This window comes from Psammomys obesus, unplaced genomic scaffold, assembly GCF_907164565.1.
Source record: "Psammomys obesus unplaced genomic scaffold, mPsaObe1.curated_primary_1811, whole genome shotgun sequence".
Classification (NCBI taxonomy): domain Eukaryota; kingdom Metazoa; phylum Chordata; class Mammalia; order Rodentia; family Muridae; genus Psammomys; species Psammomys obesus.
This window is the reverse complement of record NW_026596162.1, coordinates 3,718,708-3,738,324: the sequence shown is the minus strand read 5'-3', so window position 1 is coordinate 3,738,324 and position 19,617 is coordinate 3,718,708. Positions and strand designations below refer to the sequence as shown.

General features: G+C 46.5%; 1 protein-coding gene across 11 annotated transcripts in view; it reads right to left on the bottom strand.

The window, feature by feature from the left end:
- The window catches only part of Rreb1 (ras responsive element binding protein 1), a 126,639-nt gene that overhangs the window by 12,829 nt on the left and 94,193 nt on the right, over positions 1-19,617 (bottom strand). For all 11 annotated transcript variants that reach the window (XM_055595112.1, XM_055595115.1, XM_055595106.1 and 8 more), the window contains 2 exons: positions 8,585-8,774; positions 4,547-7,466 (listed from right to left, as the gene is read on the bottom strand). In XM_055595112.1, coding sequence (XP_055451087.1) covers positions 4,547-7,466; positions 8,585-8,774 — 3,110 coding nt within the window. The remainder of the gene's footprint in view (positions 1-4,546; positions 7,467-8,584; positions 8,775-19,617) is intronic.

Below are 19,617 nucleotides of genomic sequence, written 5' to 3'. Positions count from 1 at the left end.
CCAGGGATGCAGCTCACAGACACAGCTCTTGTGCAGTACCAATGTGGCTCTGGGCTTGAACTACAGCACTGAAAAGAGCTGCAGCAGCAACAACTACCCACAAAACCAAACAACTGAAGACGCCGACCCCAGCAATGTCCACTCCAAGGAGTAGAAAGGCATACAAGAGGTGTATGGGGTTGAGGTGAATAGGCAGACACGGAAGTTTACATCAATCCAAGCATACTTACAGACCTTGGAAAGGCCATATGAAAATCCTGCCATTTGTTTGGACAAGGGACCATTGCACACTAGTTGAAAACCCACCAATTGCTTGGTGAGTCCCCTGACATGGGTCTGCAGGAGTTTTTGGCTAAGAGTACAGAAAGCACCCTCACTTATAAGACAAAAAAAGACAAAAACCTTGGGCTGGAAAGATGGCTGAGGGGTTAAGAGCATTGGCTATTCTTCCAAAGATCCTGAGTTCAATTCCCAGCCACCATCTGGTGGCTCCCAACTGCCTGCAATGAGATCTGCTGCCCTCTTCTGGCATGCAGGCACACATGAAGGCAGAGTAGTGTATAGATAACAAAAGTAAATAAATCTTTAAAAGGTTATCAATTAAATATTCATAAAAAAGAAAAATCTTGAGTAGCTGGCTGTAAAACATCTTGCTGTGTATTTTTCAGGTGGCCTTTTCGCTTTTCATCAATAACTGAGCACAGTATCTTAAAATTTCCTTTACTATTTCTTTGTCAAGAAAGTAAGAGAGCAGCTTCTTTAGGTCTGGCCAAAAGTGGGGAAGAGAACCAAGAAATAAGGAGCTGGAGTGGAGCGAGAGGCGGAGCATGTGTTGTGCAGCATGTTAAAGCATCATCAGGTACCAGCACCAAAGGGGGGGGGGGGGGCGGTAAAAAAAAGGAGGAAAAGGCCAGAAGCTGCTACACTGCAATTCTTTAAATTAATTTTTATAAAATTTGTGCCTCTGTGTGTATGAGTACATGTCCGTGTGTGGGAGGCCAAAGACGTGTGGAATCTCTTCGTGTTGGGGTTGCCAGCATTCGTAAGTTGGCCAACTTCTTGCATAGTTGCTGGGATCTGAACCCCATTCTTAACCACCCAGCCATCTCCACTATGCCTGGATTCTAGCCTTTGAAAATGGTAGATTCCTTCTATTAAGTGATTTACTTTTTAGTTTTCATATGCTTTTCCTTTATAGGTGGTTTGGACAGCCAGGCTGTATTCCATGATGAAGAGTCGTGTTAATTTAAAAGACAGTTTTGTACTGTCCAAGCATTAGGCCACGGGAAGGACCTCAAACTAACAAGTAACACAATCATTTAAATGTCACATGTTCACTGCAAAAAATAAAAATAAATAAATAAATAAAAGCAGTATGCTTTTTGACTTGAGAGATGCAAAAATAGTGAGCCCTTTTAGTATTTTATAATAGGTCTAAAAATTATAAATGGACTTTACCCATATCACATGCGATAACCATTGGTAGTGGTCCTATTTTGCGTGTGAGTGAGTGTGTGTGTGTGTGTGTGTGTGTAAGAGCAGTTGTAACCATAAGGGACTACTTTTGTAGCTAGGGCCTGTATGTCTGCCATCTCAATGTGAACATTAAAGCCACCAGTCAGTCAATATTCATTCATGCAGAGCAGTCAGAGAAGAGAAGGAAGAGAGGCATTATCTGAAGGACACCGGGAACAAAGCCAGTCAGAAGGAACAACAGTTTGCTGAGGACAACGGGACCTTGTTTGTCAAGTTCTAAATGGACGGGTTGCAAATGTTCTCTGAAGAGAATCAAGGTTAGAACTAGCCGGTGACTGACTCACATGGAGCTTTGTGTGGTGACCAGACTGTAGGAGCTCAAGCATTCCTGAACTTTCCACAGATTCTACCCTCAGGGCCAAGACATTGCTTTTCGTGCCTTTTTTTCTTCTGCAATTAAAGCTACCACTTAATAAAGTAAAAACCTGGGCTGGAGGGATGGTTCAGTGGTAAGGAGTACTGTCCTTGAAAACACGAGTTTGGTTCTCAGTACCTACATTTGTTGGCTCACAAGCACCTGTAATTTGGGCTCCAGAAGATCCAAAACCCTCTTCCATACCTGCACACATATGTGCAGGCACACATACAAGTGCATATACAGAAACATCAATTAAACCTTAGTAAAAGGCAGCCAGGCGCAACTGGCTCAAGTTGCTTTCTATACTATCAGGACATCTCCTGAATTTAAACCTCAGTGCTTGCTACCAATTAGCAATGGGTAGGAGGTGAGAGGGAAGAGCCCAGGAGCTGGCAAAGGAGCTCAAGGCAGGCATGAGAAAGGGAATGAGCTAGGGAACCCCAGATGTTACAGCTGGAGGGGTTCTCAGACATTGCACCATCCTGACCCGTCACTGTGGAACAAGGAACCAGAGCAAAGGGAAGGAGGAAGAGATGAGGACAGGAGCTGAAAGGGACTGGTTGTGTTTGCTGGCACTCTGTCTTCCTGTGGCCTGAAGACACAGGCTGAGATGCTTGAGAGGGGAATTGGCAGGAACAGTGCATCGTTGTCTCATGAGGTACAACACGTTCAGGAACAGAACAGTGAGCCACAGGTTGGAGAGAGCTTGAGGAGGGAGGAAACTGACTGTGTAGAAACCACACAAGAGGACTTGAAAGATGACAGTTTCCTCCTCAGATGCAGTTCCTGGAACCTAGGCAGAATAAACGGCTAAAGGCACGTTTGTGCTGGCAGCCAGCATCCGGCCCCTTTGCTCCATTGTAGGGAGTGGGTAGACTGAAGAAATGTGTTGAGACAAAGTACAGATGCTGGGATAATTCCACAGTTTAGAGGACTGAAAAAGGCCATCTCTCATGATGTCGGCAGATTGCTTAACTACAGTGGAAACTGGGTTTTGCTCAGTGCTGTTGGTTGGACTTTATTCTCTATGTGTGTGTGTGTGTGTATGTAATGAGGGAGCATCCACATGCCATGTGTGTAGAGGTCAGAGAACAACCAGTGGGAGTTAGTTCTTTTCTTCTACCATGTGGGTCCTGGGGACTGAACAAGCTCAGAAGTTCCTAAGCCAGCAGTGACGGCCTTCTGGAAACAAAAATGCAGATAGATAATCGTAGGGACTGGACTCTCCCTTGGGGCCGTGTCTCTGGTATCTGCAGATGCCAGCACAAATGGAAAAGAATTTTATGGGTTCTTCGGGTTTCAACAGAATGTCAGTTTGCTGGGAGATGGCCTATTCACAGAAAATTTGCAGTGTTTACCAAGCCTAGGGCTTTCATTCACTGAAAAGAGAATGTGGGGAAGGGCTGGGAGAAATCATGAGGTCCAGATAGGCTCAAAAGACAGCCCCACCCACAGTGCTTCCAGCAGGCCCAGAAGACAGCTTACACCCACTTCCCACTATCCTCTCTTCTCAATACTGCTGTAAACCCAACTGCCTTGCTTTTCCATAGTTTGCAAGCAAAATGACAAAATGTCCAGATAAATTTGAACTTCATTCAGATCAATAAGGCATGTTTTCATCTGTCCCAAATACTTCAAAAATTACTTGGTCTGAAATTCAAATCTTGCTGTTGATCTATACTTTATCTAGCAATCCTGTACTATATACACAGTAAGAATATTTTTTTTTCTGGTATAATCTGTTAATTTTTGATTTGCAAACTCCAAAGGTTAAGGACCTCATTCAGTGTACATATCCCAATGATCAATGACATAAGTCCCATGATAATATTAAAAAAATTGTAATTACAATAAAAGACATGTTTGTGGCTAGTGAAATACTGGAAGCACCCAGCATAAAATAATTTAATAAACATTCTGTATTTTAAACTTGTAAAATCCAACTTCTAGAAACTAACATCTGAAAAATATTTTTTTGAATATCATTTTGGTAATTTAGCTTTGTTATTTAAAACATTCCAATTATAGTTAGAACATATTCCCCAACAGTTGACAATTTTAGGACAAACAGAACTTACCACTATCAATCATCTATCATAGCTATTCAAAATAGGAGAAAAAGCTAAAATAAAATAAAAAATAGGGGAAGATGCAGTTACCCTAGCAAAGTGGGGAAAAGGCAAACCACACTTTGTAGTACTTCCTTTTACATGTATGGTGGGCTCAGAAGCCCACAGAATCTACGAAGTGAAAGGCAGCTCTGAAGATATAGGATGAGCTTCCTCATGTCAAAGCACCTGCTCGCTCACTACATCTTTAGTACCTTAATGCAAAGCCCTGCTTCTCAGGAATAGCCTTCATACTTAACTTAGTAGAAAATCCTGAAACTTGTCAGACAAAGGATGTAAGGACGGAAGAAGGGAGGGCCTCTATGACCACTATTCCACCTGTGTCTGATACATTTGTTGACCAATAACTCTTGGTGGCTCAGACCAATGGCATAGGTTATACAGAAACTGACAGCCTGTGACTTCCGAGATGAAGAAGGAAGAATGGAAGGTGAAAAAAAGGGCCCCCAGTGTTAGGCCTACTCCTACCCCTCACTGTCTCTCTCAAGACTCAACGCTTGGTGAACCCTGAGGGCCTTCTTACCAGTGTGTGTAAGCATGTGCCTCTGGAGGGAGCTGGCCCAAGGGAAGACCCGGGGACAGTGTGGACAGTTGATCTTCTGTAGGCAGTTAGAGTATGAGTTCCGCTTTGCTCTCAGCATCCTGTCTTCTGCAGGGCTACCTTGCTCCTCATCACTGGGCCCATGGTGGTCTGCAGGGGCTCCAGCCACCTCCTCCTGAGTGTCATCCTCTGCAGTCTGCAGAAATGGACTGAACTTGTTGGTATCTGTGGTAGCCAGCATCTTCTCAATGCTAGCAAACTCCCCACTGGAGTCCAGGTCCACACCACTGCTGTTGGTGAGGGGCCGATTTCTCACTGCCCTTTTCCTACCCCTCTTCCTGGACGAGCCAGCTGGCCCTTGCTCAGTAGGCAAAGCTTCCTCTGGGCTACTGGCCGTAGCGGGTGGGTCGCTGGATTCTTTAGAGCTTGTGATGTCAGTGGGGGTGATGGCAGCTTTGGGGATGGAGCTTCCTAAGCTATCTGTGGCCACAGTGTTACTGCTGGTGATTGGTGGCTCAGGGTCAGCTACCTTCGTTTTCAGCAGAGTAGGGGCCGAGGACACAGACGAGATGATCTGGGCAATGGAGGCCAGTGGCGGCAGTTCCTCTGTCATGGGGGGCTTTGGCAAGAGGAGGGGAGGCTTTGGACGTAAGGGCCTAAGCAAGGCTGGGTTGTTCAAGAGAGCAGAGTTGCCCAAGAGGGCAGGATTGCTGATGAGTGCTGAGGAATAGATGGGGACAGCCAGCTGCACAGAACCCTGGAGGGACTGTGTGGGGGGTTCCAGATTGGCAACTGTGGTGACGGCCACCACAGTGCCTGCAGGGTTTTCCAGGCTCCCTCTGGGCTCCACAGTCACTGACAAAGTAGGGCAGGGTGGTGGACAGGGAGAGAGCTGCTCAGCTTTCCCAGCTTCCGGTTCCGGTTGCTTGGCATCATTGGGTACAACTGTGTCTTTGTCTCCTTTCTTTATACTCTTGGGGATAGACAGGTCAATGGGCTCCATGGAACAGTCATAGAGGGCAGAGGAGGAAGAGTTCAGCAAGGAGGACATATTTTCCTGCTTCACTTGGACCAGTGACAGGCCTTTCTGCGAAAAGTCCAGGGGTTCGTTGAAGTCCACTGCAAAGCTGCTGGCTGGCTCCAACTTGACAGAGATGTGGGAAGGCAGGGGCTGGGTGGGGCTCACGTGAAGAAAGCCATTTTGAGGCTCCAGGAAAGTGGCGAGGGGCTTGCATTCCCCCAAAGTGACGCAGCTGCCCTCCTCTCCCCTGGCAGAGGCCTCTGGGGGCGTGTCTGTAAGGCCAAGGCCACCATCAGTTGCAAGCACATAGCTCTCGATGTCACGCTCGGGCACGTGCAGGTGCTGCTTAAGGATGTGGTGGATGCAGTTGCGCTTGGTCACAAAGGCAGCATTGCATTCCTTGCACTCGAAGGGTTTGCGGCCTTTGTGGCAGCCACCCAGGCCTCGGCTGCAATGTGTGCGCATGTGAATGCGCAGTGCACGGTAGTGCTTCAGATCTTCCCCACACAGCCTGCACACAGTCTCTGGGGAGCAGAAGGCATCCACCAGCTCGGCCGTGCTGCTGCTCACATATTCTATGTTCTTTTCGATGTCCTTTCTGGTGGCCTTGAGGTGCTTCTTGCGTAGGTGCCGCTCACAGTTGGCTTTGACTGTGAACGGGTAGTGGCAGATCTTACAGATGTAAGGTCGCTCCCCGCTGTGGGTACGAAGGTGACGGATAAGAGCAGCTTTGTCTGCAGCGATGTAGTCACAGATGTTGCACTGGTAGGGTGAGATGCCCAGGTGGGAGCGAACATGGGCTCGTAGAACCCCAGAGAAAGCAAACACCTGGTTGCAAAAGCGGCAGGGATAGAGCACCTTGCGCATGGCGGGGGTCTTCTTGCCACCGGGGCCTGTCATGATGGCCTTTAGGTCACCCTCCGTTATCTCCTGCTTGATCTTCGCCTCCATGTTGAGGGGCAGCAGGGCCTCAATGATGCTGTCCTGCTCCAGCTGCGTCTTCATCTCTGGCTGGCCTGGCAACTCCACTCCAGGCTGCTGCAGGAAGAGCTGTGTGGTGGTGTTTGGCTGGACCACAGAGTTGGGCTGCAGCAGGTGGGCAGTAGAGGCTACCTCGACTGGCCCCTTGAGGAACTTCAGGGACTGTGGAGGAAGGCTGGGGCTGATACACCCAGGGGATGCCTGTTGTGCACTGATGAGGGGTGGGGGTGTAGACGTGGCTACCACTGTCCGGGGTGTGACCAAGGGCTTTGGCTTCAAAGGAGGCATGTGCTTGAAAATCGCCTGAAGGGGGGTGGCAGGAGCCTTGGAAAGTGGCGGAAGACTGATTTGTGGAGGAGCTGAAGCTGCCATCTTTAGAATCTGTTGGATATCTGCCAGCTCAATGGCCGACTCTCCTGAAATAGGCTTAACTACAATGCTGCTGTCCGGCTGGATGATGAAGCCCTTTTGGAAGGGCTGCAGGGACAGATGCTTCATGTTCTCCTTGGTAGCTGGGAGGACTGCCAGAGAACCACCTAGAGAAGCAGCTTCAAAAGAAGACAGACTCAGCACAGTGGGGCGGCCAGGGTCCTGAGGTAGCTGACGCTTGAGTGTCTGGAGCTGTATTGCTTGGTTGTCATCCGGCAGGGGCTCCTCGGCAGGTGTAGGCCTGATGTCTTTGGTGTGCTGCAGGCCCAGCAAGGCCAGGAAGGCCTTCTGGTCCAGGGTATCATCAGTCAGGGTCTTGGCCTGGAGATTCTCCCGTCCCTGGTCAGCAGGGATGTGGGTCTGCCTGTGCAGGATGAGTGAGGACAGCATGGGGAACGCCTTGTCGCAGGTGTCGCACACGAACCGGTGCTGCTCGCTGATGCACCTTCGTAGGTTTGTTTCACACCAGGCCTAAGTGGAACCCACAAGCAAAAGCAAGGGAAGAAAGGTGAGGGTTTAAACATGATCCTGAAGGGAGACGTGAGAAGTGTCTGTCAGCAGCTTTTTTCATCAGTACAGAGTCAACCTTTCTGTGTGCGGTGCTGAGACTGAATCAGGAAAATGACAGAGAGAGCAGGTGTCAGGCCTACAGCCTTGTGGGCCACATGAGGCCTTGGACAACTTACTTAAGACATTAAGAGATATTTTTGTCACTCAACTGCACAGTTCCTAAGTGTGAGCTCTGTAGATGGATAGCAATGTCAAAAGGTTGATCATGCCTGAAAGAATCTCGCTTGTTTGATGAATGACACCCTCACTAGGGACATACAAAAGTACAGTGAAATAACATCATGATGGAGTCAGAATTAAGTCTTTGCAAAGGGGAGAGTGCTTACCCTGGTGGTGACAGCACAAGCTAGCACCTAGCAGACTGATGCCGGAGGACTGCCAGTTTGAGCAGCGCCAGGCTAGCTAAGAGGAAAAACCAGGGTGCCTGTTTCACACAACAAGAATTGGCCGCTTTTGTGACGGTGGGAGAGGGGACATCAGTCAACTGGGAGAGCCATGCATGTGTGTATGTGTCAAGCTCACTGCACTTGAGATTTGCCTAGTTCAAGGACTTCTACGTGGATACTTCCTATACATGGAAAAAAAAAAAATCAAAGAATAGCCTTGGTAGTTTATATATAGGCGGGGAACAAATTGGTTCATTTTCTGCTCAAATCAATAATGATACAAGGGGCTGGAGAAACATCAGCATCCACAGCCACATGACATATATCCATATTCATTCTTGTTCCCTCTCTCTCAAACACACACTAAAAAAAACAAAAACAAAAACAAAAACCAAAGTATTTTAACAGAAACTGCTAAAAATACCTAGTTGTGGTGTAGATACTAAAGACTACAACAAGGCATTGAGAGGGGTGGCGAATAAACAACTTTAAATCTCAAAGTCTGAAAAATGGGCAAAGGCGCTGATGAGCAAGCTTCACATAAAAACTCACAGAAAACTCAACTAAGATAAAAGACTATTGACTCCTTTCAGCCCAAGAAACCCAGGGAGGCCGAGGTCCATCAGCACATACCTGAGATATTCGAGGAAACTTCCTACAGGAGAAGTCAGTAAATCCTAAGTCATGGAAGCCAGCGGGAATTGAAGGATTGTTCTGGATGAAAGGTCTCCCCATAGCATCTCTGGGAAGCTGCTTGTGGACAAGTGCATTGTGGCGCAGCAGTCCTCGATGTGTGCGGAAGGTAACACAGCAAATGTCACATCTAGGAGAAAGGATTGACAACTGTGAGGCGGCAGCTCAGTCTCTACCAGTCTGATAGCCTTATCATAGGCTTTATTGCTTCATTTTAGCTGAATAAAATAAAAATAAGGTATAGAGGAGCCGCCTTGCCAGTGGGCTACAGATACTCTCCTTTTGATGTTGTAAAGGTATTTTTATTTTTGTAATAATTCTGGACACCAAGTCTTTGCCGGCGGTACAGCATGTATGTAAGACACTATCATCGAGAGTCTGTACACAAAGAGAAAGCAGTTGAGATCCAGAAGTCACCTCAGGGAGACCATGTCTCAATCAAACAAACCAACCAACAAACACAACACCAAAAAGCCCATGCTACTGGGCATGGTGGCACATGGCTCTTGAGAGTCACAAGGCACAACCCTGTTCACTACATATCCATATAGCACTAGTGAAATCACACAGCACTCCTGGTGTTACAGAGATAAAATAATTAAACTGGAAGTAACTGTATTAAATTCTTGTCTTACTGGCACTATTATCTGACAACCAAGAACTGAGCTCCCACAAGTGCAAATCCCTGCTGAGGAAGTGGACAGGAGGCCAAAAGGGTAGTGGACACTATGATCTCTAAATCTTCACTGAGTGCAGAATTTCAAACACTGCAATAATGGTATTATATATATATATATGTATCCCCATGTGACTATTTAAATGGAAATTCATCAAATGAGACAAGGCAGATGTGCACATTTACATGATGGCAGAGAGTTCCTTTTACTTGTATAACTATATCCCACTCTCATAAACTGTGGGGGGAGGGGCTTATTGCCACCGTTTTTACAGAGGTAAAGCAACTATATGTGTTAATAGAAGCCTTGTCGTTTATTCTTTTCTGGAAAGAAAGACAATGAAATCACGCATGTTGTAACTGAGCTCATGTGAATGAAACGCTGAAGAAGGGTCTGTGCAGCCCTGTTGATCACTCCCTAGTGGCTGCAGCCCAATGTAGCCATGTCAGATAACCACCTCTCGCCTCTCCTCTGTTAACCTGGAAACACCCCCTAAGCAAGATTCAGGAGAACAGTCTCCCATCGGCCACTGGAGACTCAGTACTCTGATTGAGGGGAGCTTCCACCAGTCATCATGGAAGTGTTGGGCTCAGACAATCAGACCGCACGAAAGGTTGGAAATGCTCTGGCCATGGGTTCACTGGCATAGTTCCCTCCTTGTGGGAGGGGCATATTCTGGGGGAGACTTTATACTACAGGATCCATCCCTTGCCAGAATACAAACAGGGCTAGGTCACAAGTCAGGGGACACTTAAGCTGGACAGCAGCACAGACACTAGCACTTGAGGCCAGGGTCTATTTTTGGGTGGGACAGGTTGGAGTTCTGACAGCACACACGTGATGCTGACGTCGGAGGTTGCTGAGCTGGGACGCTGAGTGCAGATGGGACTCTAGCTTTTAGGCTAGGTTCAAGCTAACTGGACATGGTTACCCCCAGCCTACCTCCCTATGCTCCTTAACACACCCATAAGAAGGGGAACTGCTTTTCCTCAACTAGTGAGGTGGCCCTGTATCACTTCAGGTTTCAACAATGACGACCTCCAGCAGGTGTTCAGCGTAAGGCGGGGCCTCAGCTGACAGAAACTAATCCCTTTGGCACATGTAACACGAAATGGCTCATTTTCTTGTTTTTCTGCCTGCACACTTATAAGACTATGAGAACTTTTGGGAGGGTTCAGGGAATGGAGGGAAGTGCTAAGTCCACTGCTCAAAATGCCCCACTGGATCAAGCTGCTGGCTCAAGCCCGTGACAGGGCACTGATCTCTCCGCACCAGGATGATGACAGAAGTCATGCTGTACCTTCCCTGAAAGGTGGAAAATCGGAGGGTAACAGGAGACCCGTTCCTGGTGTATCTCTACCTGCCATCTTCAATAACGCACTAACTCCTTCTTCTTATGGCAACATTACACTTTGTGCAGAACTTGCTGATTTTAAGTTAATCTTTACTACTGCTGGGCACTAACCTAGATGCTAAGAACATACAGCATGGGGCTGGAGAGATGGCTCAGTGGTTAAGAGAGCTGGCTGCTCTTCCAGAGCTCCTGAGTTCAATTCCCAGCAACCACATGGTGGCTCACAACCATTTGTAATGGAACTTGATTCCCTCTACTGGTATGCAGGAAAGCAGAACAGTCATATACATAGATTAAATAAATATTTAAAAAAATCCTACAGCATATATCTAGGCCCATTTTATTCTAACTATAGTAGACACAGAAAGTAAGGATAGGAACCAGTCACTCCTCGGAACAAAGCATTTACACGCAGTTCATGTCTAGTCTAAAGCTAGCTAGCTTGTTAATCAGGTAAAGAGAGGCCCCCAGCAATCCCTGCATCTCATCTGGGCAGCAGGGTAGAGCTGGCCCTGGTTGCAGGAGTTGCCCAAGGGTGTAAGAGCAGAGAGCCCAACATCTGACCAGTTCAGATACCTCTCAGGCCAAGATCCTTGAGACACACCAAGTAGCTAAGACAACAGGTACTTTCACTTCCCTTCTGAAAGGGTTTAGAGCAGTAGTTCTTCATCTGTGGGTTTCCACCCCCTTTGAGAGTCCCATATCAGATATTTACATTGTGATTCATAACAGCAGCAAAATTACAGTTATGAGGTAGCAACAAAATAATTTTATGGTTGGGGGTTACCACAACACGAGGAACTGTATTAAAGGATGGCAGCATTAGGAAGGTTGAGAACCACTGGTTTAGAGTAGCTCATAAACAACCTGCTTGAAATGGCAGATAAAAACCAAAACACAAACGGTTAACCCAAACCCACACAAACCACCCAAACACAACCCTCCAAATAAACCGATCAAAACCCTCACCATAACACACCAAAAACAATATCCTCCCCCCAATAAACCAAAACCCATTATAACCCACCCAAACAAAACATACCCCTCTAAATAAACGAACCCAAACCATATCTGTTTGAAACCATAAATGCATTGTGAGGCTGGGTAAATGGGGGCACACTCAGAACACTCTTGTGCCTCTCTGTCTCACACTCTGCACCTGTTGATAGACCTTAAAGAAAGCTGGGGAGAAAAACTATCACCTAGAAAAGTAGGGCCTTTATCAGAGACAAGGGTTTTGTAGCCATCCCCAGGCTGGGAAGCATGGCTTTGCAACCTTGTTTCTAAGTGCTTGAAGGACAAGGGAGGTCACTGTAGCTCTATGAAGCCTGTGGCAGCAGGCAGAGCCTGCAGCTGCTGCTCCTCTCAGGGTATCCATAGACCTAGCTTACACTCTTCATTAAGGATACAGCCACCGGCTTAGTGGTCCCAGGACTATGTTGCCCTCAACCCGGGTTTGTGGAATATCTTAGAAATGCCAGGAATCCATAAAGAGAATGATTGCAAAATATTTAGAAGAAAGAGGCAGGAACACACTCACGAGTCACAGCGAGGGGAAGCTGGTAAGAGAATTCCATGTTGTAACAGATCCTGAAGACGTGCCAGAGAGAACTTTCACACACCAGACTGGCTGTCTACTGATTTTCTGGCAATTGAAAAGGCCCTATGTTGGAAACCAACTTTGCTGTCAATAAAATAAATGTATTTGGGAGAAAGTGGATTTTTTTTTTGCCTGTGTGTGAAACCCAAAGAAACTATAAGAATTCACACTTCCTTCCAAAAATAAAATGGTCATATTGAAATAAGTTATTCCCACGGTGGGCTGAGGGGGATGGGGTGGGGAGATTCTGTGGAAAAACAGCTCAGGGACAGTTTGCATGCATGGAGCACACTGATGAAGTCAAAGGAAGACATCTGCCCGACCTCAGTTTCTATAGGCATGCTCAATATATTTATTGACTGTTAAAGCCCGGTGCTCAAAGAAACAGCTTTTGGCACCCCAAGGCAGAACACAGGTACTGACTCACTTAGAAAGCACCTGAATTAGCACCCACAGTAGCCAGTATAGCTAAGAAGATGAGAATTTGAATTTGGCATGTTAGGACATGGTCCAGCATTTTCCCCAGTCACTGAATCTGGGGTCTTTACCTCAGTAGGTTGGAGTACCGAGGCGCCAACAGACGTTCTCAATAGTGGGGGGAGGGAAGAGCTGCCTGCAGCTTATCTCTTCTCTCCTGGCCTCCCTTAGTAACACTTGGAGTATCAAGGATGGGTACTGGGTAGGTGTGAAGCACAGATAGCAGGCTCTGTAGGTGGTGTTGGGGTGGGGAGGTAACGCATGGATGGGAAACCCATCCCAGTAGCAGGCAGGATAAGTGAATAAAGTTTTGATTGTACCTGTTAATGCAGAGGGAGAACAGGGGTGCTGGAAAACTACAATCACAGAGAACCCGCAATATGTGCTTAGGGAAGTGGTTTTTTTTTTTTTGTTTGTTTGTTTGTTTGTTTGTTTTTTCATTTGTTGCCGTGAGAATTGGTTCTACAGGCCAGGAGTGTAGCTGAGTGTAGGGCACTTGCTTACCATATGTAAATTTCTGGTTTCAAACCCCAGTCATAGAAAAAAAAAAAAAAAAAAAAAAAAAAAAAGGCTCTGAGCCCCTCTCTATATCCATAGTGTCCATCCTTTCTCTTCCAAGTATCAAGGAGACTACTGAATTCTAGCTGTGACTTTTGCTAGGTTGGAAAGATTTTATTGCTAGTGTGCCTGGCTCCAGGGGAACTGATCTCTACTTCAACCTAAAGCCACCAAGTTACAGAAGAGCTGATCCTGACAGCCAGCACTCACCCTGCTCAAGTCAGCATGGCAAGGAGGGGGCCAGCAGATCCACCAGGAAACACAAGCTGTTCTTTCAGTTCTTAAAAGACACTGTAACGCAACAAGCAATGTTGCTGTTCATACTCAGATTTACTCAGTCTTAAAGGAAAGGTCCAATTAAAGATTTACCAAGCATTGGAGCATCAGGCATGGTGGCGCATGCCTTTAATCCCAGAAGTTCTCTGAGTTTGAGGCCAGCCTGGTCTACAGAGCAAGTTCCAGGATAGCCAAGACTACACAGAGAAACCCTGCCCCAAAATGAATGAATGAATGAATGAATGAATGAATGAATGAATGAATGAATGAAGTGAAAACAAAAACTCCCTCCAAACCAAAAATACATTGAAGCTAAGTGTGGTGATGCACGCTTGTTATCCCAAGTCTTTGTTAGGGGAAGGCAGGAGGGTCAAGATTTCAAGGCCAGCTGCAGTTATGTATCAAGTTGGAAGCCAAGCCGTCTCTAAGAAAACTGCTAAGTGCTGCATGCCACACGCCTAATTAGGAAGGGAACTGAGGTATCCATCCCGTTGATGGCAAGCATCCTTGCTAGAAGGCATCCTTCTCTCATTTACTTTTTCTTTTTAAGAGAAAAGAGCAAGGTTAAGGTAGAAATGCAGTGGGATGCTATTTATTTATCTACTTACTTATTGGTTTTTTGAGACAGGGTTTTTCTGTGTAGCCTTGGCTGTCCTGGACTTGCTTTGTAGACCAGGCTGGCCTCGGAACTCACTCAGCAATCCGCCGCTTGCCTCTGTTGGGACTAGTGCTGGACCTAAAGGCATGCATCACCATGCCCAGCTTTCTGACATGCATATCCACTACAGGAACTCAATGATTCAGCCCAAATATTAAACACACACACACGCACACATGCACGCACGCATACACAGGACCAGGTATCATTTCTTTAACTCTGTAGCTAAGCTATTGGGATGTGCTTCCTCCAGTATCTGCTACAGTAGTATTTTATTCTTTTGGTGACCTTAATGTTCTAGAGCAAGCTAAATATCCTGAAGTGAGCAGAGACGTTTCAAACAGTAACTTGAAGAGGTAAGCCACTCAGATGTTCCCCAACAGCCTCTTCACTTCCGGAGCAGGGCATCTTAGAGAGGTGTTGGCACTCAGGAGGCTGTGGCAAGAAGATTCTGGAGAATGAGACCAGTCTGGGCTACACGGCAAGACTTTGTCTCAAAACAGTAACACCCCTAACGAACAACTAAAAAAACACCTCCCCCTCCAAGTAAGAGGAGGGCTAAAGAGATGTCTCAGTGGCTAAGAGGTGGGACTGCTTTTATAGAGGAACTAAGTTCAGTTCTTAGGACCCACGCCAGGCAGCTCACCTCTAAGTCCTGCTCCAGGAGAACCAACACTCTTGGCCTCTGTAAGCACTCACACACGTGTGCACAGACATACTTAAAAATAAATCTTGAAAAATAAAATAATCAAGTTGAGCACAGTGGTCTACTTTTAATCCCAGTGTTCCTGAGGCAGAGGCAGCTAGAGCTCTGCAAGTTCAAGGTCAGTTTGGTCTACATAGCAAATTCCAGGATAGTCAGAGATACATAGAAAAGATCCTGTATAACAAAACAAAACAAACAAACAAACAAACAAACAAACAAACAAAAAACCAAAGGAAAATTGGGGTAGTGGAGGGATAGATAGATGTCCTTCTTCCTCTTAAGCATAAAGGGTTAACTTAAAAACAAAACAAAACTAATTGCGCAAAACATATTTTCAAAACTCTACAGTGGCAGGTATCAAAATTAAGAACCCTCTTTATAATTGCAGGTTTACCCAACACGACACAAAAATAAAAAAAGTATGTGGTTCTCTTAGATAGGCATCAAGGCCCTTTGAGCTGCTAAATCTGCCCGTTTGACAGGATTTAAATTAAAGCCCATTTTGATAGCTGCTCAATGTTCTAAACTTTACAAAAGCAAAACAAGATAAAAAATGACTCTTTGTGACAATAAGGAGCAAAGGACAAATGCTTTCATGCTCTGTCAAGTACACAGTACTTGGGAGAAGAAGTCCTGGAATTTGACTCCTCTGTATCACTGGAATGGGATGGCAAAGAAAGACCACGGCAAACTGTTATGTTGGAGTTTTTAAAATACGAAAGCCCTGACACAGTTCAGGAAGATGGCTCAGTAAAGCACAGGCTGCTCCAACATGGGGACCTCCCACCCATGTAACCGCATAAAAGCTGGGTGTGATATCAGTTTTCATACATGTGAAAGCACAAAAGACAAATAAAAACCCTTCAAAAAGCAACGCGTCCTAAAGTTAACAGAAGCAGAACAAAACCCTCAGTATTTGTTACAGTTCCAGGCCTAGCTCCCTCTCCTCATACTCACAAATGGTCAAATCTATTTTCCAGATGGGGAAACCAAGCCTCTGCCCGCCTGAGGTGCCAGACTGGGGCAGCGCTATCCACAACCCTGTTTGCTCACAAGATAGTCATTTACAGATGTCCTGGCTCCTTCTGGGCCCATGGCACATCCTCAATGCTTGGGCCCTTTCCCTAACACTGGTAACTCCCCACTCCATGCAACAGCAGTGAGCAGAACCTATGGAATTCCTGCTGGGAGGGGGCACTCAGCCAAACTGCGACACTCAATGCCTTGCTCATTGCAGAGTTTTGATGGCGTTCCTTTTAAAAGGGGATTTCATGCTTCGTTTTTCCTGCCTTGTCTCCAGAGGCCAAAAGAAGGAAGAGCAAACAATCCCTCCCTTAGAGCCCCGCCCCACCCCACCCACACGTTCCTCTCCCCTCAGCCCACCCTCCCTGGCCCACCCTGGGGCAGAGGACTGACACCCACAGCTGCAGTAATCTCCCAGTGGTTGTGAGCAGCAATGACAGCCTGTGACAGAGCCCTGGCTGGGTAGCCTTCTCTAGTCCCATCCTAGGAACATGCCCAGGCTGTCCACCGTAGACCAGCACCCAGCTAGGCCTGCTGAATCAAGCCGGCATGGCATGAAGCAGGGAATAGCCTATGGGGGATCCTAAGAGACAGGAAGCCAGGTGAACCTGGTCCTTGCTCTGCTCTTGGGCAGTAGGGAGGTTGTGAAAGGTGCGGCTAAGGTGCCTCCAACTGCCAGGCCAGGGAGGCAGCCTCCCCTTACAAGTCTCTGTTCTCCACTTCTAGATCCCATTTGGCTGATCCATAGACCCCTGGAGCCTTAACAAAAGATTCTAATACTCTTGTTTACCTTTGCCCAGTGACAGATCCAAAGCTCTTAGCCACTGTGTCTTTCTTGACCCTGAACTTGTCTCCCCACCTCCCCTTTTTTTTTCTTTCTGACCAGCCTCAAACACCTCAAACATCCCTGCTTTTCTCAAGACCGATCAAATGCCTTCCACTGTCACAATTAGGACTCAAATATTTGCTGGATATATTTTAACTGAAATAATGTTAGAATTACTTATTACCCAATCTCCTTTAATCAAGAAGCCGCCTAAGATTATACAGTAACTTGGGCCAAGTTTGCTTTTGGCAGCTCCTTCATCGGCATGATGACTATCCAGCCACACAGCCCACTCTTGGGGAAGGCTTCACTGCCCCCTGGCTTGTCTTTAACTTGCTCTGTGGGCACCTGGTATGGGACCGATTTCCATTAAGAGGGGCTGTGACTGCACAATGAGCACAGGTTTCAATGACACGTTTAAACGTAAGATAGTGAGAGAATAAAAATCTCCTACTAATATTTGTTTGCTGATTCTAAGCACAGAATATGTGATCTATTCTGTTTTGACTTACATGAATTTAATAAACAACAGCAATTAGTGTGGCTTTTTTTTTTTTTTTTCAAAAACCCTCTTTCTTGGGGGAGGTGCAGATTGAGCCCAAGGCCTTACAAATACCAAGCATGTGCTCCAGCACTGAGATAGCCCTGCCAATCCACTCTTCACTTTAAAATGCGGCGCCTGGAAGACTTGAAAGAACACTTGGGTCACTTTGCTCGGCTGAAGAGCACGAGCCTGCACACTGCACCAGCTCACCGTGCTCAGGGCAGAGCAGTCACTCTACCCCAACAACAGCACGACCTTGAGCACCGGCAACGCTCTTCCCTCCTCGCCCACCTGTCCTCGGCACTGTCCCCGCTTTCAGCCACTGAACGCCGCTGCCCAGTGTGTTCTAGTCATCTTTCTTCTCTGCCCTATTACCCCTTGTCCAGGAGCTGGATAAAAGAGGTCACATGCAATACCTGACCTTAAGAACGAGAACCCTCACCAGTGGCATTGTCGTCCTTTTGTTCAATGCCAGAATTTCATTATTTTGAAACACAGCAGAGTGGAGGAGAAAAGACTCAGCATATATACAAAGCTGGATTGCCAACACTTTATTAAGGAACACAGGCACCCCGCCAACTTTGGTAGGAGGGGAAGGAGTAGGGCCAGGGTAGAAGAAAGAAACCAACAGCTGTTTTAAGTTATAGACTCTGGTTCTAAACTGGTAGCATCCCACTGTGGCTCTACTGCCTTTGGGATTTGAAAAATGGAGTTGGTGTCTATTTTAGTTCTGGGTTAACAAGCAGTCTCTCCCATCAGCTACTGTCACAATGCACCACCCTAGTGAGGCCCCTACTGGCCCATGCCTGGCCCCAAGGCTTTCTCTGATAGTAGGCTATTATGTGGGAGAAGAGCAGAGGAGAAAAGGGGAATTAACTATGTTCTACAATCAAGTCCTTTCGGTTTTCAAAAGGCAACCCCACCCGGCCTCACAATAGTTAACTGGATAGAACCATCAAACTGGGGCTGGTGGAACGAAAGGCTGCCTGGAGGGGCTAAGTCCAGCCAATGCTAAGGAAATTCTTCAGTCAACCCTCACCAAATGGTGTGTCATCATTAAGTAGGTGAGGAAACCTGCTTGGTGAACAGGACAGGACAGGGAGGTTCATCCTCAAAGCCAACCTGTGCACCATGGCCAAGCTGGTTCTGCCTACAACTGATTCACATTTAATGTCATTCCCACCTCCATTTGCTCTGTGGAAGAAGGCTTTCCAGACCAGAATTTCAGAAAGGGACACTTGGTCTTCCCTCATTACTGCTACAATATGTTGTGTGGACTCAGGTTGCCTAGAAATCACTCCCAAGAACCGGGAGTCATTCCTGTATGACGTAATTACCAAAAAAGGTGAAAGTAGGCTGGTCCTACAATAGTATCTGATCACAAAACAAAACATGAGGTAAGATAAAATAGACACAAGAGCGTTAAATTCATGGCTACAGGAACGCCTGGCCAAAGGAACTAGAATCCCACATGCTGTTCCTATCTCTTCACCACTCTAGCGGCGCTTGTGTCATTTCAGTGCTCACTATTTCCCATAGCTTCACATTCAGTGATGCTGCTGCGGGTAATGAAACTATGAGGTTAAGTTCCTGGCCAGGAATGGTGGTGCCTTTAATCCTAGCACTGTGGGGCAAGGACAGGCAGATTTCTAAGAGTTCAGGGCCAGCCTAGACTACACAGTGAGTTCCAGGACAGCTGGGCATATGTAGAGAAATCTTGTTTCAAAATCAAAACATCTCTGAATTTCTTAGATCCAGTGGCTGGTGACAAGAGGAACAGCTATTTCTTCATATATAAAAGTTCCGAGAACTATTTTAGAATCAGAGAGGACTGGGAGAAAACACAAGCATTACTGATCTTCAGTGTGAATGGGAAAACAGAGACACCGATACAGCTGGTGGGAGCCACATATGAGCAGAGACAGGCTTACAGTTAGCACACTCCTGGGATCTTTCTAGACTGGGACCATTTCTCCTCCCAGAAAATGGAGGTGTAATCACACAAGACACTGGACAGCCCATAGCCAATGTTTTCACATTGGAAAGTCTCATCCAGGTACTTTATAGTATCTCAATGCTTCACACTTTAACCTCTCCAAAAGTTCTTTCTCCCATTCCAATGAAAATCTTCCGTAATACAGACATAATGGAATTTAGGCAAACAGACATTCAAATGCTGTACTCCCAAGATGCCAACTTCTGAACTCCAAAACCTGTAATCCAAATCGTGTGTGTGTGTGTGTGTGTGTGTGTGTGTGTGTGTGTGTGTGTGTG